The sequence below is a fragment of the Sparus aurata genome, chromosome 4, assembly GCF_900880675.1.
Source record: "Sparus aurata chromosome 4, fSpaAur1.1, whole genome shotgun sequence".
Classification (NCBI taxonomy): Eukaryota; Metazoa; Chordata; class Actinopteri; order Spariformes; family Sparidae; genus Sparus; species Sparus aurata.
This window is the reverse complement of record NC_044190.1, coordinates 24,958,399-24,985,965: the sequence shown is the minus strand read 5'-3', so window position 1 is coordinate 24,985,965 and position 27,567 is coordinate 24,958,399. Positions and strand designations below refer to the sequence as shown.

General features: G+C 40.6%; 1 protein-coding gene across 9 annotated transcripts in view; it reads left to right on the top strand.

Moving 5' to 3' along the window:
* The window catches only part of mical2a (microtubule associated monooxygenase, calponin and LIM domain containing 2a), a 37,381-nt gene extending 12,268 nt beyond the window's left edge, over positions 1-25,113 (top strand). The window contains exons 3-24 of one of the 9 annotated variants that reach the window (XM_030414709.1): positions 1,683-1,890; positions 2,762-2,878; positions 3,979-4,080; positions 5,953-6,108; positions 6,228-6,328; positions 6,678-6,935; positions 7,824-7,939; positions 8,150-8,276; positions 8,364-8,454; positions 9,219-9,366; positions 10,801-11,000; positions 12,067-12,170; positions 12,294-12,365; positions 12,463-12,597; positions 12,977-13,087; positions 14,867-15,127; positions 16,418-16,525; positions 19,352-19,532; positions 19,641-19,717; positions 19,809-19,905; positions 21,676-21,763; positions 24,807-25,113. In XM_030414709.1, the coding sequence (XP_030270569.1) occupies positions 1,683-1,890; positions 2,762-2,878; positions 3,979-4,080; positions 5,953-6,108; positions 6,228-6,328; positions 6,678-6,935; positions 7,824-7,939; positions 8,150-8,276; positions 8,364-8,454; positions 9,219-9,366; positions 10,801-11,000; positions 12,067-12,170; positions 12,294-12,365; positions 12,463-12,597; positions 12,977-13,087; positions 14,867-15,127; positions 16,418-16,525; positions 19,352-19,532; positions 19,641-19,717; positions 19,809-19,905; positions 21,676-21,761 (2,856 nt within the window). In that variant the 3' untranslated portion in view covers positions 21,762-21,763; positions 24,807-25,113. Of the gene's footprint in view, positions 1-1,682; positions 1,891-2,761; positions 2,879-3,978; positions 4,081-5,952; positions 6,109-6,227; positions 6,329-6,677; positions 6,936-7,823; positions 7,940-8,149; positions 8,277-8,363; positions 8,455-9,218; positions 9,367-10,800; positions 11,001-12,066; positions 12,171-12,293; positions 12,366-12,462; positions 12,598-12,976; positions 13,088-14,866; positions 15,128-16,417; positions 16,526-19,351; positions 19,533-19,640; positions 19,718-19,808; positions 21,637-21,675; positions 21,878-24,806 lie in introns of those variants that run through there. The other 8 variants (XM_030414712.1, XM_030414713.1, XM_030414711.1 and 5 more) reach the window with 8 other exon arrangements.
* Positions 25,114-27,567: the final 2,454 nt, after the last annotated feature.

The following is a 27,567-nucleotide window of genomic DNA, read 5'->3' as shown; positions in this document are numbered from 1 at the left end:
TTTCAGTATATTATGATATAAGTGTAAGTCGCAGCCTTGGTAACATTTAAATCAAGATGCTGCGATAGTAGAGCTCCTTACGTTAGGCACGCTGTCCAGGGAGAATAAAAAATTCTCTGACAGATAGGGTTCATTAAGCGGGAAAGCGGGGGACAAAAGCATCAAGAGCGAGGTGGAGCTGGGATCCGAGCAAGGTCACAGTTGGTTAAGCTGAAAGGAAGCGGGTGTGTCCTGACTCAGCAGATGTGGACCAAGCCGTCAGGAAAAGCCTCATATCTGGAAAAATAGATCAGCTAATGGAAACAGGCTAGAACAAAGAGCCTGGTACTGCCGATGGCTGATAGACAGATAAAAACAGTTACATAAGCTAAGTTACATTGTTAACACTCGTACATCTGAATAAACAAGTTAGTACTGCGTATATCTGACAACATCCTTCCATCTCTGTCTCTGGCTGTGTAAATAGACAGTACTCTTACTAACCTTTTGTTGGGAGTTAGAAAAACGAGGCCAGCAGGCAGGCTTGTGCAGGCAGGCTTGTACAGGCAGCTCTTCCACCACCTGTGTGTGTGCTTCACACCTGAGATTACCTCATCCTGATAACCTCAGGCAACACATGATGACACATGGTGTTCCTCATCACCCACATCCCTTGTGAGGCCATCGCACGCTCACAGAGGGAGAATGTCTAATGTCTAAAGCAACAATCATCATGTTTTTTGTGCAGGAGCAGAGAGCCAATTAGGGTATGATTTGGGATCTTGATCAGCTGGCACTGGTTGCTCCATAAGCAGCACCCGGTTTGAATGTTGCCTATCCCCACGTTGTGTTATCCTGTTGGTTGACACACAGGATGGCAGGGAGTGAGTCCTTCAGTTTAAATATGCGGCTGCATACTGGTGGGATTTAGAGTTCGGGATTAGAGTGGTGGCTCTTTGTGCTGATGGATTAATGTCCAGGGAAGGTGAAAAAAAAGATCATTTCTGCACTCATTTGGTGAGGCTATCGAGACAGGAGACTGTCCACCTTGTTGAGCACAGCAGGGAAAACCTTCAGAAGTGGTTTGGTCCTGGATTGAGTGTCACGTCTTCCCTCTACACACAATTCCCCAGAGTGCCTCTTAACATGTTTAGAAGGAAAGAAGATACAGTTTGCCAGCACACATACGTCAGCTCTTTCATCTATCATTCAAGAGGATGATGTCATGTTTGAGCCCCACATTCTCAGACACACGCTGTAACCTCAACCAACTGACTTCATGCATTTTTTGGGTGAGGCCGGTGCATGAATAACACCTTAGATATTTTAAGGCTGTAATAATGGTTCAAATTGATGGAAGATGTTGGCAAACAATTTTCAGGCGCTTGTTAACATTTTTGTTTTGCCAAACACACACTAGGTGGCCTGGAGAAGTCGTCTCAAGACTGGAATGATCCTCAGTGTCTATCCTGTTGAAGTGTTCTTGAGTGAGACACTCTAAACTTTTAAATACTGCAGTAAAGTACGGCTCTATGTCATGGCCTGTGTAGACGTCCAAATGCTCCCTGATATGATAATAAACATGTAGGATTCATATCTGCCCTCACTGCAGGAAAAGCCTCAGCTTTCTGTGAATAAAGACGTCACCTCAAAGTTTTCCTTGTGTGGCTTATGAGGGCAATTTGTCATTCTCTCTTATGTAGTGCCTCATCATCGGAGGAGGCCCCTGCGGCCTGCGGACGGCCATTGAACTCGCTTTGATGGGTGCCAAAGTGGTGGTGATCGAGAAGAGAGACTCCTTCTCGAGGAACAATGTTCTGCACCTCTGGCCCTTCACCATTCATGACCTGCGGGGCCTTGGGGCCAAAAAGTTTTATGGAAAGTTTTGTGCCGGGGCCATAGATCACATCAGTGAGTATCTGAAAAAACATTGCGCTTTTGATTGACTTGTGAGCACATATTACATAATGCATGTTATCTTTTTTTAGAATGAATAGTGTCTATTCTCAAACTAGTTTTACATATTTATTTAAGTTCTTATCTTGTCTTGTTCTTATTTGTATCTTGTATCAAATTTCTATTAATGTTTTCTTTTATGTGATTTTGCTGCTGTTGAATTATATTTTCTACGAAGGCTCAATATCTATCCGGAAGTTGTTGGCCAATAATGAAATTATAGCCAATAAATAGCAAGACTATTGCAATGTGTAGTAAATGGGTTCAGTGAGGACGGAAAAAGTCTAGACGTTTTAACATGATGAATCTTGATGAAGTAGCGAGTAGCTTAAAATTTTGAGAAAACTTGTGTTAATATTGTACAACAGTATCATCTTCATATCCTTTATTCAACCTTTTAGTGAACCTGTTCGAAGAATTCTAACTCTTGATGCATGATTGTAAAAATGTACATCATTTTTGTACAGATTGATTGATTCCATCCAAAACCATTTCAAAGTGAAGGAAATGGATGTAATAAGAAAAGCTAGACATTTTCTACAAAATTACTTAAGTACAAAACTTATATGGGACATAATGACAAAATAATGATGTATTATATTATTACATTTAATCTGATTACTCTTTTGATTATTTTCAATATGATTTTAACATGTATTCTTTGAAATCTGACAAATCTGACATAACGACAAGAGGAAAAGTAAAAATAGCAGAGAGTAATAGAGTTCAGGCCTTGCTCTCAACAGTGTCAAGACAACATAACACAAACAAAGTCTGGCAGTGTTTTACTTCTGTGCACTTTCACTAACATCTGTGTGTCTAACAGGCATTCAGCAGCTGCAGCTGATCCTACTGAAGGTGGCCCTGATTGTTGCAGTGGAGTTTCACATCAATGTGGAATTTGTCAAGCTGCTGGAGCCACCGGAGGATCAGGAAAATGAAGGTATCCATCCAACACGTCCAAACAATAGATTAACAGTGCTTTTACGTTCACTTGACAGTTGTTTTATAGCCTTCAAGCTTTAGGAAAATGAGGAGTATTAAGCAGCTGGGGATCAATACGACTGGAACCTAGGATTAGGTTTAGAAGTTTAATAATGTGTAAAGCATGATGAATATGTCAGGCTGCATCTTGTTAGACAGACTCTGTGTAGCTGCCGTGAGGATCTCTCTGTAGTTGGGCGCTCTTGCTAGTATGGGACTTCTCATCCTGCAGTATTTGATTTCCTTGACAGCCACCAATAAACAGGAGACAAACATTGGCACCGATCTACTTTTTCATCATATTGCAAGGAGTTTAATGGAGGTCAAATATACTGCATGACTTTGTCTGTCAGAGATCGAATGTATGCCTGCTCTGTAAGGCACCAAAATCACAGTAATACCACTGGACTGACATTGTTTCCTTTGTTAAAACAAAAGGTAGAGGTAATATCTTAATCTTATCTCTCTCATTAAATGTTTTATAGTATGTGCACTGCACTGTACTGTAGATGACTACTTGACCCTCTCATCCCACATTAGACTATAAACTCTCAGATGGAACTTGCATGAACTTGTTGTCAGGTGTTGTCTCTTCAGCAGTAATATCAATATGCTGATAAGAACGAGAGCCTCACCTAAATTTGGACACAAACTTATCCTCCATGTTCTGCTGTGATAAACTTAGCTGTGCCCTTGACATCATGGAATGTATTTTCCACATGATGTTACACAACAAACCACCAAGCTGTTGCTGTGCTGGTCTCACGCTCCTGCAGCACCCACACTGTATACCTACAATAGCTAATATTAAAGCTGAAACAGTGTTTCGTCTGTTAGTCAAGTTTTCAGGGCAGATCCAGTGCACTCTGCAGATATCGAGCGTCTTTGTATTAAATGAACATGCTTGGAGCAATCCCTATAACCTGAAACTTGACATGAAAGGACCCATTATTCTTATTTTACTGGCATCATAGCAACAAAACAGCAATAAAGGATTATTCCAAGGCTTTGAATTATGTGTGTTTCTCACCTCTTTCACTCTATCTGTGTCATACTCAGGGCTTGGGTGGAGGGCTGCAATCCGACCTGCTGATCACCCCGTGGCTAACTTTGAGTTCGACGTCGTGGTGGGGGCTGACGGACGCAGGAATACTCTGGAAGGTGAGAAGATGGCAAACAATAGATGTCTCAGTATAGAGACAGTATAGATGCCTCAAGGATGTACTTAACTTAGCCCACTAAGTACAATACATAGTTACCAGTGTCTGATCAAGAAAGGAACAGTCTAGTACCTGAATGTATAGGTTCCCATTTAAATGGCAAAAGACATTTTGCAACATTTAAATGTATCTATTGATTTGATATGAGGCTATTTATATTATGGATACTGTAGGAAATAGCTGTTACAATAGTGTTACTGTCTGATATTTTCAGCTTAACTCAGATAATCAAGACCCAAGGCATATATTTCAGATTAATTAGGCTGTTTACACATCGGTCAATTCTGGTTTTTGATGCTTATGTCAAAGCTTCAGAAAAAAAAGTACAGTGTGTAGCAGCATGTATTTTCCGGCTGAACACATTATTTGAGTGTTTCTCACAGATAAGGCAAAATGTTTGCGCAACAATTTCTGTCTCCGAAGTTGTTTTACTCTGAAGCATCATTTGGACCAAGAAGTCATGTTTTAGTGTTGACAGACTCAGATAAAACCCAGCACACCTTCTGTTTACTGAACAGTCCAAGGCTTCCAACAGGACTGTTTCTGGACTCTCACTTTTAATGACTGCAGTATTTCTGTTGTGAAGCTTTAAATGAAACTTAGACTTGCATGAAGCCATTGATCTCTCCCAGCGGGAAAGCATGTTCATCAAACCCTGTAACAGAAATAGAGCAGAGCTGGGGCTCAGTGCAGCAGCTGATGCATGTATGCTGGACTCTGTCCATCTCTCTGCCTCACTGTTTTCGTCTCTCTACTAAAAATGCTGTCATCTAACAACCAATTTCACATCAGATGCTTATTCCTAAAAAGGGCATTTTGGGAGCAGATCGAGATGTTTAGCTCATTCTTAAATAATGAAAAAGCCTGAGGGAAATTATTTTCCCCTGCAGTCAGCCTGCTCATGACCTGCTCTTGTGGCCTAGCTACAGTTAGACAGAGTTAAAAACAATGAGATCTGCAGAGGGGAAAAGGTCCTCCTTGTCACGAGTGGTGCCAAGGTTTCAGACACTTTCCTTCTGACCCCATATATTACTGTCTCACGTTCATTGTCTTTTCCTTCCTGCAGCTACATCTTTAGAGTAAGTGACGTTTTAGTGAGTTTTTGCTTGTTTGAAAAGGTAAAAAAGACAAGGTATTAAAAGACAACTCCAAGCTGTCCTCACCCTGCTGCTGTCTATTAAGCGATACAGAAATGTTCACTGCCATACTAACAAGTAGAGGGCAGCTTCTTTTCTCATGCTTTGAGACTAGTTCTCTGCATTTCACCATAAAGAAGTTTTTTACTGAGCAGCATAAAGGGACTTAAACTTATGGAAAACTTAATTCAGTTAAGCTTGAACCTCTTCATTGAAAATCTACCAATAAAATGTTGAACCTTTGAGTGTGTTCCTCTTTTCTGATTCAAAATATCTGACATGGAAAGTTGTCAAATTATCTGTTGTAGGGTTAAGTTCATCCTTTGAATCAGATTCCTTGAACATGTGAATGAAGTGATCTTTTAAAACTATGAGTACATGAATTAAATTGTTGAAATGAAAGACTCAGCTCTGAAGGTTAATTAAGCAAAAAGAGTTTAAATTTGATTACAGTATTCAATTCCTTGCGCCTTTTACAACCCATTGCTTTTGTTCACTTGGCTATAAAAAGGCTCACCTTGGTAAGCTGCCTCTTATCCGAAAATAACTGCCTCGTAATTATGGTTCAACGCTAGATTTCCTCTGGCTTAGACAGACAAGTCGATACGACTGGTATATTTGGGAAGATTAACATCACCTGTGTTTTCTTTCTCTCTCTCACTGCTTTTCTCTCTCAGGTTTCAAAAGGAAGGAGTTCAGGGGAAAACTGGCAATCGCCATCACAGCCAATTTCATCAACAGGAACACCACTGCAGAGGCCAAAGTGGAAGAGATCAGCGGCGTGGCCTTCATCTTCAACCAGAAGTTCTTTCTTGACCTCAAAGAGGAGACTGGTAGGAGAGATGCCCGGTCAAACAAACAAATGAATTACACATTAGTTGGTTTGAGTCAGTCGCTCCAAATGACCTCTACAACACTATGAACCATTCTCATACCGTATCATTTGTTGCAGGTATCGACCTGGAGAACATTGTGTATTACAGGGACAACACGCATTACTTTGTCATGACTGCCAAGAAACAGAGCCTGCTGGACAAGGGAGTCGTCATTAATGTGAGTAGAACATTGTGATCCATGTTTTTATTGTTTAGTTTAAGTTTAATAGTATTACTTTCTAAAACTGCATCATGTGCTGTTATGGCAGCCAGGCATTTCAATAAGACTGAGATGTGATTTAGTTTTATTAAATCATTCTGTTTGCATCCCTCTAGAATTGATGAAAATGAGGTTAGCATTTCAGACATATAGAACCAGTCTATTTTATACATTTTGTCATTTTGTACATAAGGACTTTTCACACTGATAGAATAACTCTCTAAGGGAACAGATCATTAGAAATATCAATCTGTTAGAAATGTTAAGACACATGCTCTGAGTGAACTGTCATGCTTCTATTCAACAGGATTACATAGAAACCCAAATGCTGCTGAGCAGTGAGAATGTCAACCAGGAAGCTCTTCTGTGCTACGCCCGAGAGGCTGCTGACTTTGGCACCAACTACCAACTTCCCACACTTGATTTTGCCATGAACCACTGTGGGCAGCCAGATGTAGCAATGTTCGACTTCACAAGCATGCACGCCTCAGAGAACGCTGCTCTCATCCGGGAGAGATTTGGACACCAGCTGGTTGTGTCACTGGTTGGCGACAGCCTGCTAGAGGTAAGGAAGTGGAAGGTGTATCAAGTAAAGTCAAGTGAGCTCGGTTCAGGTGAATGCAGGATGTTGAGAGATCTGGCTGCCTGGGAAAAACCCAAAGTGGCAGTCATGGCTGGGAGGCTGAGTTTGCTCCGGCCAGATGCTGCAGGGTGAAGAGTCTGTGAGAGCGGAATTGTTGATGTTCTTGCCTCAGTGGGCTGTAAGCTGCTCCTCCTCTTTTCTGTATACAGGCTCATCCTTGATGATGATCCCTTAGGCAGTTAAATTTTTTTTACGCACTGAGGCAATCACCTTATTTGTCATACGTTAAAGACTTTGATATGTGAACTTACCAAGCAAAACATGACAACAGTCAAAACACCAAAGTCCGTCAAAAAAGATCAGAAGCAACTGGACAAATTGTATTATTTTTCAAAAAGGACTGAAAAGTATTATCTATCCACATCATGTCTCTTTTGCCATTTTATGTATCTGTTGTCATTATATTTTTACCGTACATGCGTGGTTTTCTTTTGTAAAACAAAATCTACACTCACAAACCGGTTATCTCCTCCCATCACAGATCACTGACGCACCACACCCAAACATACATTTCTCCACTATATCCACCCCCGTCTTGTGCTTATGCCTTATACTCCAAATCTTTTGTGATATACTGCTGTCATTGTATATACACAATATAATGTATATGTTTTATAACCTGTAATGTTTTTTTTACCATATCAAAATCATGACAACATATGAGAATACTTAGTGCTGTTAATTGGCTTTCAATATATCGCAATGGTGATTTTGTTATTTTAAAGCAAGGAAGTGTCGATGTTGTTTTGTCTCCTCGTGTTCGCTGAAGGGTTCATTCATTTGTATATTTGTTGTGTATTCTCTGTGTAGCCCTTCTGGCCCATGGGGACGGGTTGCGCCAGAGGCTTCCTTGCTGCCTTTGACACAGCCTGGATGGTGAGGAGCTGGGCTCAGGGTCGAACGGTTCAAGAAGTGCTGGCAGAGAGGTACACACACCACACCATCGTGCACACTGAGAAATGCGTTGCCATGTGTTTGCACATTTATGTCTTTTAATACGGTTAAGTAACTGTGTGTTCCGACACCCACAGTCTGAATGTGCCGTGTGCATATTTGTGATTTAAAAAATAAACTTTGTCATGTTAAAGAGATGAATAACTCTGCGTATCGTTCTCTATATTTGTGCGTTTCTATAGGGAGAGTATTTACAGGCTACTTCCACAGACAACACCTGAAAACATTGCCAAAAACTTTGACCAGTACACCATAGACCCTGGGACAAGATACCCCAACCTCAACTCCTCTTGTGTCAGGCCACACCAGGTGACCAGCAGGCTCCATTTTTAACAAATACACCCAAATCCCTAAGTATCTTGATTATAATATTTTTGCCTATTCTTTCTGTTGCAGGTGCGTCACTTGTACATCAGTGGAGAGCTGAATACCTGCTCTCTGGAGCGTGCGGCTACCATACGCCGGCCTGTCAATCTCAGCAGACGCGGTATGACTAACAGGAATTGGCAGATTCTTGTGTTGTTTTTACGAGTGATTCTGCTGTTCAAAGTGTGCCTGCTGCTGACTCATCTTCAGAGGATTCAGAGTTGTAATCACACTGATTGAGAGAGCTGAGTTTTTCTTTCTTCTGTCAGTTTGAAAGGCTCCTTATCTCCCATTGTTGGGGAGTAAGGCACAATGTTAGGTTTGTTTTAGCATGTGGGTTCACTGGGAGAAGGAAGCTTTGACAGTAGAGCCGCCAGATTGTGAAAAGAACGGTCAAACAATCATATCTCTTTCTCCCAGTAAAACATAACTTTATGTTCCTGTTTAAAATGTGTTTGTACTCTATAATCGGTTTGAGTGTGTATGAATGTTTACAGATAAAATGGATGTGAAAAAGAAAACATTCCTCCTCGCAAGATTATTTAATTATAGCGCTACAGAGTTCTAAAAGGGGTTATATAAATACTGGGATCTGACAGCAAAGACAGAAGGTCTCCATGCTGAACCAAGCTTTATGTTCATCTTGAGTTACCTGACTCATTCACCGAGGCAGGCGTTGAGGAAATGCATGTCGGGACAAAGACGAAAGATGAAGATGAAAGATGTGTACATACCTCGGCACCACTCCTTGAGAGTCTGTCATGATCTTGTTTATTATCACACCATGTATCATGCCTGTGACATCTCTTCAGCCTGAACTTCCTGAGGGTCTAATTATTTGAGGAATGCATTGTTTTACTGAAAAATACGATGTTTCTTTTGCAGAGTCAGAGATCAGACCGGCAAGGCTTCTCACCTGGTGCCAGAAACAGACCGAGGGCTACAGGAATGTGGTGATCACAGACTTGACGACTTCTTGGAAAAGTGGCATCGCCCTCTGTGCCCTCATCCACAGATTCAAACCCCAGCTGATGTACGTAACACACATCAGATAATTCAAGTACCAGCCTGTGACAAAACTCCGACATCTTATCTCTTTACAGTATTTGATGCATGCATACATTCCCACGAACAAACCAGTATTCATTGTAAAAATGAACTCCCTCGAGCACCCTCCTTGTGACAACTAGTTGTGATGAAATACGTTTCTTGTGGGTGTGTTAAATATTCCAGGCATGAGTGACACTTTAATCTATGTGAGCTGTGCTCTCTGCCCCTTACTTCTAAAACACTTGACCTTTTTTAAGAGTGCAGATAGATGTGTGAAATACTCCATACATAGCTGTCCTAGCTGCATGTAAAGCTAGCTGGCAGTAAATGGTGCAAAAATAGAAAGTAAGCCATGTTGATTTCACACATTTTATCAAGAGAAGATATTAAATGCAACAAATGTCCTTTTCCGTCTCCGCAGTGGAGAAAAACAACTCTTGCAGGACTATGGTTCCTACTTATAAGACAAAATCTGCCTCAGAAAACAGAAACTGTACCTTAGTTTTCCACTTTTTAAGGGATAGATAGCCCTACACAGCATGGGATTATTCAGTTCAACTGTAGATTAGTACATTTACAAATCTAATTATATCCTCTCACTCTTTAACTACTGCCTTCATACCTCGCCAAAGCCACTACAATTTCATGCGGTCCTGTAGGTTTCCAGGAACCACTGGCATTTTTCCCCTTCCCTCCTCCATATGCATGCCTGTCAGCAGAGCGGGGAGCAGGTTTGTGGAGGAGACAGAAAAGGAAGACAGAGTGGGCCTCTGTACTTACAGAATAGCACCAAAGTTTGTGTGTGCCGCTGCTAGGTTACCGCTCTCTTCTTTACATTATTTCTGAAGGTGTCTGCACACTGTCAGTGAAGGTGAAGACGTCAGAAGGGCTTTTTTCTCCCATTAGAAGTAATTTGCTGCCGTTTTCTCCTGCTGTTTGAGAAACAAGCGCCTCTGCGGGGTTGGAAATTGATAGAGTAAGATTAGCGTCTGTGTATGTCATTCCATTGTGATTACGTTAACTGTTTTCATATCAGTGTGTGTGTTATCTCACACTCTGCTCATTGTCAGTCACATGACACCCCCACGTAGGCATGAAAGTCATGAAATAATCCTTTCAAGAATCTCAGTTACAAACCTTACTGTTAGATTCCTGTGCCATAATTCAGGGAATCCTAAATAGTTAGCTAAATAGTTTTAATCACAATAAGAAGTGAAAATATATTAAAAGAAAGTCTAAATACATACACTTGAGTAATCACGGGAAAAGTAAAAACCAGAAAAAAGCAGACTGTAACTCAAACTGTACATGCTGACACAGTAACTGTATGTTTTCCCCAGCTGCTTTTTCTGTGACCTGCATCTATTTTTATTAGCTTCCTCTTACTTGAGCCACCATTACTCTCTTTTTCCATCAGAGAATTTGACTCATTAAATGAAGAGGACCATGCTGGAAACCTCCAGCTGGCTTTCGACATCAGTGAGCGTGAGTTTGGGATCCGATCGTTTACATCTGTGAAGGAGCTGAGTGACGATCAGGAGCTGGATAAGACCAGGATGATCACCTACCTGTCCAAATTCTATGAGCTCTTCCGTGGCACACCTCTACCGCCCACAGGTACTATACTCTACTATCCTGTACTCCATCGCACTCCATTGTGGTATACTCATTCCTGCTCTTCCCTTCTGTACTTAGGTGCACTCTGCACTCTCTATCTGTAGTCTTGATTTTAGGAGATACAACATAGGGCTGCAGCTAATGATTATTTTCATTATCATTTCTCCCTCTTCTCTACGTCACCACATGAACACTGAGCTGTATACGCCAGACATAGCAGCAAACAGGAAGATCCTGCTCTCTGCGCTTTCACAAGCAGACAAGGACTGCCTCTTTATGGAGGTGTCTGTCCTGATTGATTAAAGTGGGCAGGGATACCAGAAAATGGATGAATGGCGAGAGGAGAGCCATGGGTTACTGACCAAACACTCTATAACAATGATTACTGTTATAATAAAGAGCTATAACTAGCTATAACTCACTTATTTTTCAACTGTATTCTTCTCTACAGTATTCGAGCAGTCAAGCACTTGGGTCTGTTTTGTTGTTTATAGACACTGATGTCTGTTGTTAACATACTGTTTTCGTCCTCTTCTTAGTTTGTGGTCCTCATCTTCTACTTTTTTTTGTTGTATAACTAAAATATGTAGAAGCAGCAACAAAAAGCGGAAATTCCAGTGAAAAGAAATTGTATTGAATTTCATCTGGTTTCCTGTTAAAAATTGTACGTGGTGTGCATCGCTATTAGTAAGGATAAAGTATCATGAGAGGAAAAGTGTTTAAGGGCTGAGGATTGCAATCGATTGCGGATCAAGATTCTTGACAACGTGAAGACAGCTGCCAGTCTCTATGGAAGGGTCGACTTAATGCTTACCTCTGCTATGTTGTTTTATTTAACCTCAGCTTACCCCTACCTTCCCCTGACATGCAGCTGCGGGATTCAGAAAGCCTTTACTTTTTAAGTGGAACATTTTTCTACACATATACAGTAACTCTCTTTTTTCCATATCAGTCTAAGAATTTTCCCAATCTATATGGTCATTATTCATTAATGTCATCTGACATTTATGGCTGTGCACTGTGGAAACAAAATAAAAGTGTAACGCAGTCATGTTTTTTACCGCAGGTTCCAGAAGAGTGGATGAAAACAATGAAGATTATCCATCTAAAGAGGTCAGGAGTAACAATAATGTGCTCAATCATGCACTGCCCAGGAAAAGGGTACCAAAGGTAACTCACCGAAATGTTTGCATCTGATGCAGATCTTGTAGTCGGTTTAAGTACAGTACATAAGTGATACTCCTCTTCTTTTGACTGTTGGATATTTAGTCGTTTTTTTCTCTGCATTTTCAGGATGAAAAGAAGTCAGACGGTACAGATCCCATTTACAAAAGGAGGCGGAAATTCTGCAGTTATTTGGAGGAGGTTTGTTGCCAAACTATGAACTTGTAATTTTAAAATCAATATCTTAAAAAAAAAAAGTGTTGATATAGTGATATCTGGTCTATTTATCTCTTGTTAGGCCACCAATTTATCGAGTAATGGTTCCCCAGTGAGAGAGGACCAAGAGCCCAAAGAAAACAAAGTGCGGTCAATGGCTAGTCAGTTGGTGGCCAAATTTGAAAACAAACCCAACTACACCCTCCGGAGAACACAGGTAAAAACACAGAAATGCATTCAGTGTAATCCCACAGAATATATTTTATTTTGTTTTTAGTTTTCAGGCTTTAAGTAAATATGTAATAATATACTGTATATGTACATATGTATCTTTTTCTCTACAGATAACATACTTCTTCCTGCATGTATAGTTTGAAATGGTTATTTGCTTTCTTTCTCATGGATCATAAATATGTATTAAATGTCCCTTGTTGTGAGCTGGAGCTCTGACAGCAGTCTGCGGTTTTTACAAGACTTTCCCTTTGCTAATACGAGTCTCCTCTTGTCTGTTATTTCCAGCATTTACTCGTTTCAGCCTTTTTCTATTTCTTTGCCTTTTTATTAACATTCTTTCTAACCTTTCTGCAAACTCTCAGTCCGACTGTGAGAGGTCCTCCCCGCTGCAAACTCTTGACCTGAGTGAGATTCTACACATTAAACTCAGGCCTCCGGTCCCACTCCCACCTAAACCTCCCCCTGAGATACAGGTAGTCTGGAGCTGCCAAACAGCAGATAAGGCACAAAAACATTTACCTAAGGACAGTCTTTAACACCAGTGACAGTCTGTAAAGCTTCACATAGAAAAGAAGCTTATCTCTGTGCTAATTATGTTTTACTGTTCCACGACATCTATAGTTATATACATGAAAACACTCAAAACATACACTCACAGCCATTTGAAAACACATACTATTATGTACATATAGCCTACCTCAAACACATATGTTGCACTCATGTAAAGCTCAAGTCATAATTTACTTTATATAGGAATGTCAGTCTTTTTTTGGATAGTTGACCATAATGGTGGTTTTACATTCTCAAGTCCTCACTTACATAGACCCTAACTTCACAATACAAATTTAGTGGATGTGTTATTCCAATTATATGTAGAACTTGAAGCCGGAACAAGCAACTACAAAACTCAATTGGAAGCTGACAAGATAAATCACAAAGGGTAATACAAGGTTACATAAGTACTAAATCCTGACTTCATCTTGGTTGGAGTTAATCTTTCAGCTACCACTTTGGAATTAAGGTAAATCATTTTTTTGTATAATATATGGTCAGCAGTACACATTTTCATGTTAAAACTACCACAAAAGTTGAATTGATATGAAAACAATTTGATGCTGGTGTATTCAAACACTTGTGAGGATTCCTGTTGTGAATCGAAATTGGTAGAAATTTTGAGTCTTAAATGCAAGTTTGACAGTATCCTAACTCAACATCTCAAAGTCTTTTTTCCTTGTTGTCTGGTAATTAGAAACTAATGCAGTATATTACCAATCAGCCACAACCAAACCACTGGTAATGTCAGTAACATTGATCATCTCGTTACAATCTGCCGAGAATCCTTGGGTCCTGGCATTCATGTTGATGCCACTTGACATGCACCAGCACCCCCTCAGTAGGACAATGCAGCCTGACACACCACAAAAACTACTCAGGAACGGCTTGAGGGACATGACAAAGAGCGCAAGGTGTTGTCCTGGCCTCCAAATCCCCCAGATCTCAATCTGATTCACTATCTATGGGATGTGTTGGAACAAGTCCCATCCATGGAGGCCCCAACCCCCAATATACAGAACCCCAAGGATTCCACTTCAAACGTCCCGGTGCCAAACACCATAGGACACCGCTAGAGGTCTTATGACCATGCCTCGACAGGTCAGAGAGGTCTTTGCTTTACAAGAGGAACCCACACAATATTAAGCAGGTGGTTTTAATGTTGTGACTGGTGGTGACCAAATATAATGTTTGCCCTACTAATTGTAATGAACAGGACAGAAAAACAGAAAACAACAATGGGGCAGTTGCTTAAATCAAAGCATTGTATTCATGAGCTAAGCTATTTGAAAATCAAACCCACAAGGCAACAAAAAGCAGCCAAAAAGTGTCAAGAAAAGAATGATGTGAATTTCACAGTCTCTTTCATTTACATGTAGCTGTTGGCGGTTGACTCGCAGGTTTCAGATGTCAGTTTTAAATGCAATCCTTCTCATAACTGGATTAACATGTGATTATTACATAACTTTGGCAAAACATAACACAGACGGAATATTGGCTGTAATAACTTACCTATGCTAGTTGATGTTCATGCTGTGCTGGCATGACTGATGCCTCCAAAAACTATGCTTTGAAAATGTTTGGCAGCCTTGTAAAGTATTTGTGAAGTTAATGGGCTGAAACGTTCTTTAAACAATCTACAGCCTCTAAATGAATGAAAATGAGTACCGCAGCTCACATGTGTATATCATCCCTTTCAGTTTGAAGTCAGTATCAGAGAAGCAGCAGAACACTTAGTCTGCCCACCTCCAAAGACCCTGCCCAAACCCCAACTCCAGCCTCAGTCCCTGCATCCCTTTTCTGTAGTGAAACTCAGACATGTTGATCAAACACACGCTGAGACGAAGCCTCAGCCTGAGAGTGCAGACCTCCCTCCTCCTCCTCCGTCCTGCCTCTCAGCCATCCAGTTCATGTCAAGAGTCCTCCAGCGCCTCAGGGAGGTGGACGAACACGTCTCTGAGGTGATCACTGTCTCCTCCTTCATATCTTTAACTTCTGTCTTCTGTGCTTTCCTCTTTTTTAAACTCTGGTGATGGTCGCATGTTCTGATCCCCCAAAAAGGGCCCCACAGTGAATGCTGATTATATATTACACCCTGATTATACATTTAGGCTTGTATAATGTTTAGTCAGATGGTGAAGTCAGCCCCTAAATTATCTGGCTTGACGAAAATGGCAAGAGCAGACCTACAGACCTGGCACCAGCTAAAACAGACACACAGGCGGATTATTGGCCAGTCTGAGCCCGTGTGGAACAGGTCAGCCAGGGCCAGCCTGCAGGCACTGGTTTACGTCAGCAAACGTAGATTATTCAGATTTTTCCAAAGTCCTCCCTGCTTTGGCTCAGATCAGCACTACAGAATTGTTCACTTTATCAAGTAATTTAGTGTAGAACTTAGGTTTATTGAGACAAACATCAGTTTGTGGCTTTAGGGAGAGTTACGTGCTGTAACAGTGTACTGGCCAACAATCGGTGGGTCATGTCACCGTGAAAGCCAGGAAATATTTTCTCCATTAAAGATGACCCAGTTTCACCGAGATCACTGAAAAAAGTTGTAAAGTTGTGTTTTTGTACAATGTTATAAAGTTTGACATTCATGCATGGCAGCGTCATAAAATAAAGAAAGCGTTTATTGGACAAATAATTCATTTACATCCCCGAGTGCGGGATGAGTCATCAACATTTGTAATGTGTTTCCAGGAAATTTGAAAACTCTAAATACCATTTAAAAATATCCCCAAAAAACTGTTGGGCCTAATACTGGTGTATAGGTGAGATATGGAGCAAGACATATGTGAGTAAAACACATAAACCAAACTCACTGACTCTCTCAAAGAGTCAATACTTCACTATATGATTTATTAACATAGCTTTTCTTTGGGTGAACAGACGTTCTTGTCTTTGATTTCTTTGCCAGGTCTGTGTGTCCGTCTCAGTGTTCTGTTCCAGTGCAGTTTGAGTAACCACATCAAGTGGGGTGTGAAATTAACGTAATAAGGCAGCCGACGTTCCACACAGCGACGTTATTGTTCTCCACCCAACAATACACTCTTAGCTGTCAAAGCTTGCGTCTTATTGCAAGAGCAGAACAGAAAGGTCTTTCATCGTTTAGCTGTTCAGTGTGTATTAAATGGTTATTAGTCTACGTAATTATGTCTACACACAGAAAGCTCCACATTTGTTGGTGGGAGAATGTGTCTCATTGTCTTGAGGAGAGGAGACTGATGGCTTCTCTTTTGTTCATCCTGCAGAAAAAAGCTCAGACACAACAGGCTAGAGAGTTTCAGACAAAGAGCATAAAGGAGAAAGGTGTTCACCTTAGCGGGTTGTTCTCAGGAGACAGCTCAGCTGTACTCAAGGTGACTATTTCAAGCTTGGTCTGTGATCCACCCTGGTCCACCTGCCCCTCACAGTGTGTTTATTTGCATGTGAGTGCACGTCATGTTTGGGACCACAAGTGTTGCATGCAGCCAATTTTACCCCTCAACAGGTATTTTGGACAACATAATAATTTTTGGACACTTGGACAAATGGCTATAATATATTTTTTTTAATGATAGTTTAAAATGAGACAATGTGAAAGTTGTCACACGTAATGATGAACCTACAGAGAGATATCATGAATCTCGGCTCCCTTTTACTTTATGAGGTTTCATGTCTTTATTTACCTGCCTGACTGCGACTGCTCCACTGTCACTGTCGTCATAGCATTGTTTTCCACCGCAGCAGGCTGCTCTGTTCAAATGAAAGACTCCCTGTGAGCTACCTGCTGAGCATCAAATCAGCAGACAGACAGTTAGCGACCAGCTGGTGAACATAGTGGAGCATTCAGCAGCTGGAGACAGATGTTTCCCTCAGGGCTTGATAGAGACCGAAGAAGAAATATCTAAAAGAGAGTTAACATTGGAGGCCAGAAACACAACTAGGAATGACTGATAGTGTTGCTCCATAGCTGCTAGATGTGTAAAAAGTTCACCATACCAACTTAAAAGAATGTGATCAGGGCTCGAGCCACTAGCCAAATGCTGGTCAAGAGTTAAAGTCGTTGGTAGATTTGCGGCACTCTCCAGCTAAAATACCCCAATGGTAATCTATTGGCATTTATATTGATACAATTTGACGAGCTATTTCAACGGTGGAGAAAAATGTGAATCTTCATGTCAAAGTTGTGTTGTGTATTTGTTCAACGGTCCGCTAGTGGCTAGTGGTTTAAGTCTTTTTACTGTAGGCTGTTCTGTAGTCAGAAAGAAAAGTTCAAAATTAAGCCTAAGATAGCTGGCCTCCACACTTTTAATACAACCCAGTCGGACGATTCTGTAGTCAACCTACAAGACCACTGCTAGTATTCAGTGCCAAGACAGGAAGTAGTGTGCCCGTTATGTAGCCAGCTGATGATGGGTGTGTAGCTCCGCCAGGACTCATGTGGGAGACTGCAGTTCATCTCCTGTCACAGACCAGACCTTGTTATTTCCTTTTCCTTCTTTTTTTTTTTACTGTCATGGCGATCATTCCCAACTGTAGTTTGTTCGCAAAAACCCTTTTCACACCAGCCATGATTGTTGTGCAGTGCTATGAGGTAAACTTAGTTTCATTTTAACATTTTCATTATCATTTCACCAATTATAATGGCTTTAGAATGTAGATGGTGCTATGATCTCGTTCAAGAATCAAGAAATTCAAAGCAAACCTCTTATTTCAAGGCTCATGATGTTTGTCTTTCCAAACTGTTAATTAAAGCATTTTGTCCAAGCCGTGCATATATAAGTGGGGTGGACTAGATATCAGAGACCAAAAATTAAATTACCGACAGCAGCCTTGAAAATGACCTTAAAAATTGAAGTCCATGACGTTATGTTTGCCCAGTAGTACAGGTTCAATGTAACATCTTAAAGCCAGACACTTGAATAATCAAGCATCAGTCCAAGATTTGAATCGTTGACACTATCTACTTCATTATAATTTGGCAGATTTATGTGAAATGGGCTGCTGCTTCTCATGAGAGCTTTTTTAAATTGCTGTTTCTGCCTCTTGTGCTTTTAATAAGCAGCAGCGTGTGTGCTCTTGTGGTGGCACTTTGTGGGTTTCTCTGCTCCACCCAACCCAAACAGCCTACGCCTGCTCAACAGCCAGATGTTACAGCAGGACTTACACAAGTTTAACTTAAAGGAGCAACTCCAGCACATTATGGTTGAGGTTTTTGTTTGTGTTTTTCATCGTTTGGATCAAATTTGATTCCTGAAGAGCAATTCAGAAACAATTTAGACACCATAAACTGAACTCACTGAACCATGTGTGTTTATCCATATAACCTTGTGATTATCTATAATTATCTTACTTGCTTTCCTGAACTATGTTTTCCTCTTGGCCCAGTGTTGGTGTGTAGTTGCAAAGGAGTCTTCAAGTAAAGTAAGCGGTCACCATCTCTGAAAATGACCCCAGACATGGAGCCTCAAACAGCGCTGTCCTCAAAATATTCCCAAGAAAATATCTGAACAAAAAGACTTGCAGGAAGTGACGTAGGCATGCGGAGCTTTGATAATGGGTCGAACACATTCATTAACACGGCTGTGTGTGTTGTTATCTTGCACTTCACTTTTCGCATTGTCACTCTTCTTGCACGTTTTAGCTACATCTTTTTCAACAGTGCATGCAGACTTCTGCCACGCAAAAAATATTGTGTCCTGATACCATTCAGAGATGAAAACCGCAATGGTTATGGTCTTGCCGGGTGAACACATTTTGATTGTAAAGTAAGATTCCAGTAAGAAGACAGTGAAATATTGTATCGTTATCTTGGTTTGAGTAGATGTTTAAAGATAAAATTAATCACCAACTATTTTTTTCATTTTTCAAGCAAAAATATAAAATATTTGCTAATCAGAGCTACCTTATTGTACGAATTCATCGCTTTTCTTAGTCATTAATGATATCCAAGCAACATTATGTAGAAATTGGCATTGGCAATTGGGCTGCTGGTTGGACAAAATGAAACCATTTGTGACGTCACTCACAATTTTTTTTGTCATTTTTAAAGTCCTAGTGTTAAAGGGTAATCAAGTAAAAAGATCAGTCAGTGTTTCAGCTCTTAATCTAACAGAGTGAGTGAAGTTAGCTTTCGTCCTCATCTGTGGTCATGATTTCACAGACTTTTACATTTTTAATTAACACTCTGCTTTGTCTCCCAGGGCGGCTCAGTACGAAGGGCGTTCCCCCCGTCTGGTGACAAGTGTCACTCGTGTGAGAGGCGGGTGTACATGGTGGAGAGGGTCTGCACCGAGGGGCTCTACTTCCACAGGGAGTGTTTTCGCTGTTCTACCTGCGGCTCCACGCTGCGGCAGGGAGCGCACGCCTTCGACTCTGAAGAGGGTTCGTATATCACATGTCAGCTCTCAGCAGTATTGGATCTACATGTTACTTATAAAGTTCAGTAATCATTCGGCTGCTTTTTGCTGACATTTTGCTGTAATCTTACAGGGAAATTGTACTGCAAGCTTCATTTCGACCAACGCAACAATGGGACGACCCTTCGAAGGAATTTGTCTCTACGTTCAGTGAGTACTTTGCGTTTCTAACAATATCCTTTGAATTTAAGCACTATTGACCATCAAAAATCTAACCTCTCTGTAATGTTCTCTGTGTTAGAATCGTATTGGAGCTGGACTTCAGGAGCAACGTGCTGATGATGGACAGAGCTCTGAGTCCAGCAGCACAGCAGACCTGCAGAGTGAATCCTCCGCAGGTACCTTCAGCTCGTTCATAAGGAAACAGCTGAGCTGGCCCCTGAGTGTGACTCGTGCTGTGTGTAATGCCCCCTCGTATCTGTCCCGCCGTGTGCGTAGTACAGCGCAGGCCGTTGCCGGCAACCTGAGGGACAATGCCCAGGACTATGCATCCCTGTTTGAGCTACTGAGTATGAGCTTGCCCCTGCTGCTTGTTTTACAAGAGGTACTGCTGCAGATGTACACAGAAGCTGTTCCCGATGGGCCCGGCTCTGTACAGCCTCTGCTGCTGTGGCTGCAGGAGCACATAAGCCACAGGCTCATGTAGACGCACAGCAGACCCCAGCTGACTCCATATCTGTCGCTGAGTGGCCCATTAGCTGGAGTGTTCTCATCTTGTTATTATTCGTAGCCGTGCACGAGCACCTTTTAATGTTTACTTGCCTTTTATGATGATAATATAGGTAGATCAGTGTATTGGATGTACTTAAGCCAAAGAAAAGCGACAACATTTGGGAAAATTTGTCAAAATGAAAGCTGCACCAAATAATGTTGCCATGCTTCTGAAGTGGAAACCGTACAGTACCTATCAGATGTATAAACAGGCCACAGTCAGTGCATTAGAGACTCGAGACTGCTGAGACGTCGGATCATCGTTGCTGTAGAACTCAACCTTTCGCAAACTGTCTGGGAAAAATGTATCCTGCAGTTGAAATAGTTTAACTCAGGTTATGACTGACCGACTTGATGCACTTTATGTTTGACAACTGCCTCGTTGTCGCAGTAAACTGTCACACTAGAGAAAAGCCTGAAACTCCAGGCAGGTTTTCTTTTTACTATACATATGTGCTCCTGACATATGGTTTTTATTTTTATTTTTATTATATATGCAGGTATGTGTGTTTTACACACATGTCAACAGTTTGCTGATAACCTTTATCTACTCTGACTGCTCCGTTTACTTTCATGACCTGTTTTTATTGATTTTTCCTTGGATAAACCCAAAGAATCTCTTTGGATGCTGTGCTCTGGTGAGTTTCCTTCTCAGTATTTAGTTGGACTTTGCTGCCATCTACTGACGACTCTCAGAAAAAACCATGAGGGCAAAAGGAGATGTTCTTGTATGCCATTACAGACAGACGTGTTTTAAATAATTGATTTATGAGAGATTTTTTGTAGACAATAGAAGCTGGCAAGCATGCTGTGATGTGTGTGTGTGCGCATGCGTGCGTGTCCTTGCCATTCTTGCCTTCCTTTTAAAGCGTGTTGTTAGAGAATCAACTTCAAACCTCTCCGTCTCGAAGCCACGCAGACGCTTCCTATTCAGACATACTACAAAATCTAATGATGCTTACGAAGCAAACTAGAGTTTCAGAGTTGTATTGTTTTTCTTTATAGAATATTTTAAAATGTTATCAGCTTTTATTGTAAGAGTTTACAGCATGATGTGCTGGATTTGCAATATGATGTTTGTTTTGTTGTCAGCTACCTAAGTGTTGATGTTGAATCTGCTGCATGTAATATGAGTCACATGTCTGGTTTACGGTGCAGTGACGGGGTGGAAGATATCAGTGTTTTGCTTTTAAATACCAAAGAACTTGTTTCCATTCCCACTCACTGGACATTTATTTTATAAAAACTGTAAAACAAGATGAAAATCATGCAAACTGTAACATGATGGTGCCAACATACAGATATCAACTTCTTTATGAATGTCAGTATTTTGTTCTCATAAACGTTTTCTACTTTAATCTGTTGTTATTCATGTCCCAGTCTTCTCTGTGTTTTAGGTCATTTTTCTCTTTCCTCTCATTCAGCTGAAGACTTTTATGAAGTGTGTGATCCAGCTGGATGGTTAGGAGAAATGACGTTTTGAAGGTGATCACGTGCATGGTCACATGGTCGTGTGTGATTTGAAACTGACGATGAATAACAGACAAAAAAAACAACAACATTCACTGAAGCAATTAAAGATGTTTGTCTGAACTGACACTGAGTGACTAAACTCATGACTAATGGACGTCTTCAGTGTTTGTCACTGATCCTCGAGCTGTTTGGAGTGAACTAACTGTCTTTTTTAGTGATTTAGATAGCTTGAATAGTGAAATAGAACGGATTGCAATTCACTGTGGTAATCAGGTTTGTTTGAACTAGTAAAGAGAAGGAAAAAAAGGCAAAATCTATTCAGGGTTATTTAAATATTCCTCTCAAAAAATCATTTCTGTATCAGAATCTGTTTAGGGGCTTTTGAGCTTTGCACAATAATTGTTATTGATAATCTGAGCACGTCCTTTGTGTGTAATCGAACAAACTAACGTCAAGAAAGGACATTTTTAAGATCACATTTAAAGTAAGCATGGATGAGAATCCTTCATGGGTTCAGAAAAATTGAAATTTGAACATCTGCAATTACACGCTATCTGCTCAGGAAGATTTGCTTTTTTGTCAAAACCTTTATTACCAGGAATATTCCCCCTTGAGATTCAAAACCTCTTTCACGTGAGGGTCCTGGCCAAAACAAGCGACTGACTTAAAACAGCAATTTACAAAAAGACAGGGATTTTACCATTGTTAAGTAACAGGACGTACATTCAGTGATCGAATAGTCCTTAATCCCAAGGGCGTCACTTTGTATTGAAAAGTGGTGTTTCAGATGGAGAGGTATTTTTTAAACGGCCTTCAAAATATATGATTATAGGCCACGTGATGTGGGGATCGGTATGAGGTGAGAGTATTCATTTTTTTGGCTAACATTTGTTGTAGCAAACTATTTTTTAAGGACATTTTTAACAAACCGTGCATTAAAAAGAAAATTATGGGGACAAAATCTACCGTTTAAAAAAGGTGGTGAGGACAACAAACAAATAGTTGAATGTTATCTAATGGGTACCATAAATGAAAAGCCCTCGTTGCAAAGCACGGTCACCATTTTTGTCAGAGCGCTGAAGCCCACTCCTCATCTCTGCCTGAGGCGAGTAGCTCCAGGCTTCATTAGCTGCTACTCGCAAAACACACCGGAATCTCGGAAGGAAGTGTCGGCCGGTGGGGTTGTTTCGAGGCTAATATAAGTGCATATATATTTTTTACAAGTAAGAAGAAAAAGAGAACATTGTTCACTGTGGTATGTACCTGGTTGAATAAGGGGTTTGAAAAAATGTTTTTTTATTGGCACAGTCACATTCCCCATGTCTGGACAATAACAGCAAAGAACCACTTAACAAAGGTCCAACAAAGCATCATTTCGAGAAACTTTCTCGTTCAGTGTGCACTGACCTCTGCAACATTAAAGTCGCGCCACACAACAGGACTAAAAAACACATTACTTGCATTTCTCTGCCTCGTCTTTAGTAACTTAGAATGGAAAAAGTACTTTTGTGTTGTGTTGGGAAGCGGGCAGGAATGCACATAACTGATCCTCACCTTACAAAACAAACACGTTTTCAATGATTGTACCTTGAAAAATTCCTTGACTCTAGTTACTATTAGGTTGAGACGTCTGTGCTTCCTTTGAGCGAACCCCGTTGATGGTTAATTACACTTTGAAAGGATGATAAAGACCATTTAGCACTGGTACTAGCACCTGCGTTGAACGTAACTATTACTTAGTACTATGAGCTCTAGTCCTTCCTCTGTTATCAGAATTATATGGTCAAGATAATAATCCATCACAGTGGATGTGTAAGTGTATTTAGTAGGTAACAGTCAAGCAAATTACGAGGGGGTGATTGATAAGTAATAAGTTCATGGCTTAAGGTTGAAGGAGTCGATTTCAGACCTGTTTTTAGTCATAGTCCCCTCGTACGCAACTAGTCCAGCAGTCGTGGAACATGCACATCCCTTCTTTTGTAAAAGTCGGCCCCTTGGAGCCCACAGCAGCAATAATGTCATCATAACTGTCAAAATGGCGAGAACACTGACCTCCTCCTCCCTCTCGGGGGGGAAAGGTTCTGAAAGGTTCTGAAAGGTCTGACGGTGCCAAATCAGGTGAACAGGGCGAGTTCAAATCTGCATTCCTGGCAGGCAGCCATCGCCCTGCGGACCCGTATCGAGCAAAATACCACCAAAGATATTAACTGTCCGCATAATCACTGAAAGAGTTGAACTGCATGGGAAGAGAGCTCCGTCTACCAACTGATCAATGACACCTGTATTTTATTCATCTCAACATCCCTACAACAGCCCTAAGTCGAGGGTGAAGGCACGTGGCTGCATTGTTTCAAATCATTTTGACCTTTAAATCAACATTTTGTAACTTCATTTTTACCTTAAAATAACATCTTCACAATCATTTCATCATTTGTTACGTCTGACAAATAGTTATAGACCTGGAATTTGTATTTTGTACAGTGGAGCTGCACTCAGAACCTTTGTGGGGCCGCCAAATTGGCACAAACTGCCAATTTCTACATAATGTTGCTTTAAAAGAAAGTATCGAAATTCAAAGCAGAAGCTGCTTCATGACTGCTGACATACTGACAGATATCTTTGCTAAATGAGTTGCAAACTGATTCAAACTAATCTCACTGTTGGCTCTAAACTTCCACAAACATGCTGGTGCAACTCTTTGAATTTAATTTCTCTAAGTTCTTTTAGGGGCATCTGAAAACACCGTCACTTACCTATATAGATTTGAGGCCATCGCATCATCAGGGTTAACTAAGGAGACATGCTACATAAAGTCATAGTTACTTCTTTGATTAAATCTAAACTGATTTTTTTTTAAATCCTCGTCAGGCAAACACAACACAGCGTTATATTCAACGGGTCTGTGTCTCGTTCACTGGAGACAACATAATCTGAGCTGAAACGTTGCCTCACACCTGAATAAGTCCATGTTTGTTCTCTCTGTCTGCATGATGGAGGGACGTACGCATCTCTTCCTCCACTTTTCCTACTTTCGTTTCTTTTTTATTTTCATTAGGAAGCTGCCACACCAGTTATCACTCCGCCACGCCGAGGACTGGGAACTAAAGAATAAGGACGACGGAAATATTTGTCCACAAAGCGTTTTTGTTGTCTTGTGTTTGTGTTACTCGTTAATAAAATGCACATGTTGTTGCTGACTTTGATTTTGTTTGGCAAACCAAAGGGGTTTGATATCTTGAACGATTTTCAGCAGGTCTGGCTTTATGACATTGGCTCTAGCAGATCAGAATAATGCTCACAATGGTTGATTTTGGAAGCTTTTTTGACCAAAACGACGAAAAGAAAACTCCGCAATAAAAGTCACTGAGGGCTGAAGGCAATTGCAGCTTGTCTGTGTATCTTTCAGGAAATTCTAGAATAAATATAACTCAAAACTTTCTCCAATTAAAAAAACAAAACGAAAACCAGTTGAAACCAAACAATCTCAGCTGTTGTGCTTCATGTCGTTGTCTAAGCAAATGTTCATAGCAACAACCTCCAAACTGAAGCATTATTATTTCCACTCTCACACAAATATGTGGCTGTCGTCTCCCATCCCATTTCGATGGTGAATATCCTCAGAGGCGCAGTCTCTTTCAGTGAGCAGATAACTGACCTCTGCATCGCTGCCTCTTACCTTTTATAACTGAACTAAAATCTGATCAATAAAGCTCATAATAAAACCGAACCCACCTCTGTCCTCTTTAGTCTTCAACCTATAAAATCTGAAAAGAAAAACACTCTCCTGATGCGAAACTGTAGAGGAATGCACTTAGAGGACGGTTAGGTTAAATACCAAAAAAAAACCAACCTAAAAAGTCCTTTAGAATATGAGCTAAACAAGTCCTTGACTGTAAAACCAGTTCACGTCCTGAATGAAAGTCCTTTATCGCCCGGCTTGTTAATTGAACTTTTCAAGTTTTTGGGTTTCAAAGAGTCTAAAGACCAAAAAAAAAATCCTCTTTGTATCGAAGACGAGAACATTAAGCTGGGTCACATGTGAAGAAGTCTGAATGTTTTCTTCTCTTACATCAGTCATTAACGGGTCGTTTTAAAGAGCGAGATACAGTAAATATCCAGCTTAATCATTCAACACATCTGATGTGACGTGAAAAGTCACCCAGAGCGGGTTTAACCTCTGCGAGTCTGCCTTTTAATGTATCTTACTTTTTGAATAATTAGAGAATGTTGAGAGCCTCTCAGTGGTAGAACCAGAAAAAAACCCCACATGTTAATATTATTGTTTAATCTTCAGGAATCAGCTAAAAGTCATGCCTTATATTGAGTAATTCATTAATTGTACATGTTTCTCAAATGTTTTGTGTGCTCTCCTTGACGAAAAAGGGGCAGATTTGGAGTGTTGGACCACACAAACACAGCAGATCAGCCAATACAGTGATCCTGAATGAGTTTTGTCATCAGCAGGAATATTTATGTGATATATACATGCTGATACTTTAGCAGAGATGTTAAACTGTTTTTGCAAAATCTGATCATCATCATCTAATCAAACCTGAAGATTTGACCCGTGGACACAACATGTATGAACAGCACGTTGGACGAGGTATTTCAAAAGCTGGTGCCCAGATTAATTTCTCACAAGAAACTATGCCACAAAAGGCAGGTCAAAAATGTTTCTTACAGATGGCTGGTGCATCGATGTTAAGTGCTCCTTTATGCAGAATCCCCTGCGCTTTGTCTGGGGAGCCGTCTGTTTGCTGACCCCTTTAATTTTCCTCCTCTTCTTTCATTATTAAATGACCGTTACTTAAAATGCAAACAGGAAACAGAAGAGAAAACAAGTCATACAGTGACAGTGATTAGTGTTCAAGCAAACAGAGCAATCAGAGTGGGAAAATTGCAATGAAATGACAGAAGCTGTGAAAGTAGATGAAAAAAAAAAATGAAAGCTGGGACGAGATGAATCTAAAAATATGATGCCATTATTTAAGCACTTTCACGCAAATTATCCTTATAAACAGTTCAAACACAAATGTCCTAAAGGAGGTAGACCATGCCGGCTGGGCGTTATTATTCTGCTGGAACATTTGTTTTTACATTTCCTCTGAGGAGAGAATTAGAACCTTCGCAACACAAAGTAGAATGAACAGCTGACATTTAAAGTGACTTCTTCCCATATTTTACAATATTTCGCAGTTAAGAAGGTGTCAAAGACAGTAGCAACAGGCCTGAACATAACGCAGCATCGTAAACCAGCCCCCCTGTGTCATACTGACAAATGTAAGGAAAGGCAGCCACATGTGACTGTCTCATACTATCACGTCTGCTTCAGTCCGTTTGAACAGACGGCAGCAACATCAAAACCTCTTTTTTATAAATTTGTTATGTCTGTAATCATAATCACAGAGCAGGAAAAGTCCTATTTCTGCTCAGTTTGTGAAATCTGAAAGGAAAGCAGAGACATGCTTTTTATATCATCATAAGACTGTAAATTCAAAAAAGGGTGCCCCACTTCAGGTCAAAGGAAAATATTGTAATGTTTACTCCACTTCAGGTGAAGGTTGGGAATGAGATGCAAAACATTTTATGGGCTTATAAAATATGATGTTTTGTTAAAGATTAAAGGAGACATAGAATGTTTTATCAGTTCTTTTTCCCTTCCTTCAGTTCCTTTCCTTTAATTCTGTGATTTAGTGACATCACACCACGTCACTGTGTCACACATTTGCATAATTGATGGGTAGCGGCTAACATGACATGTAAAAATGTATTTAGCGCAGCTGCTCTGTTGTTGTTTGCTGTGCTGGCTTAGGCGT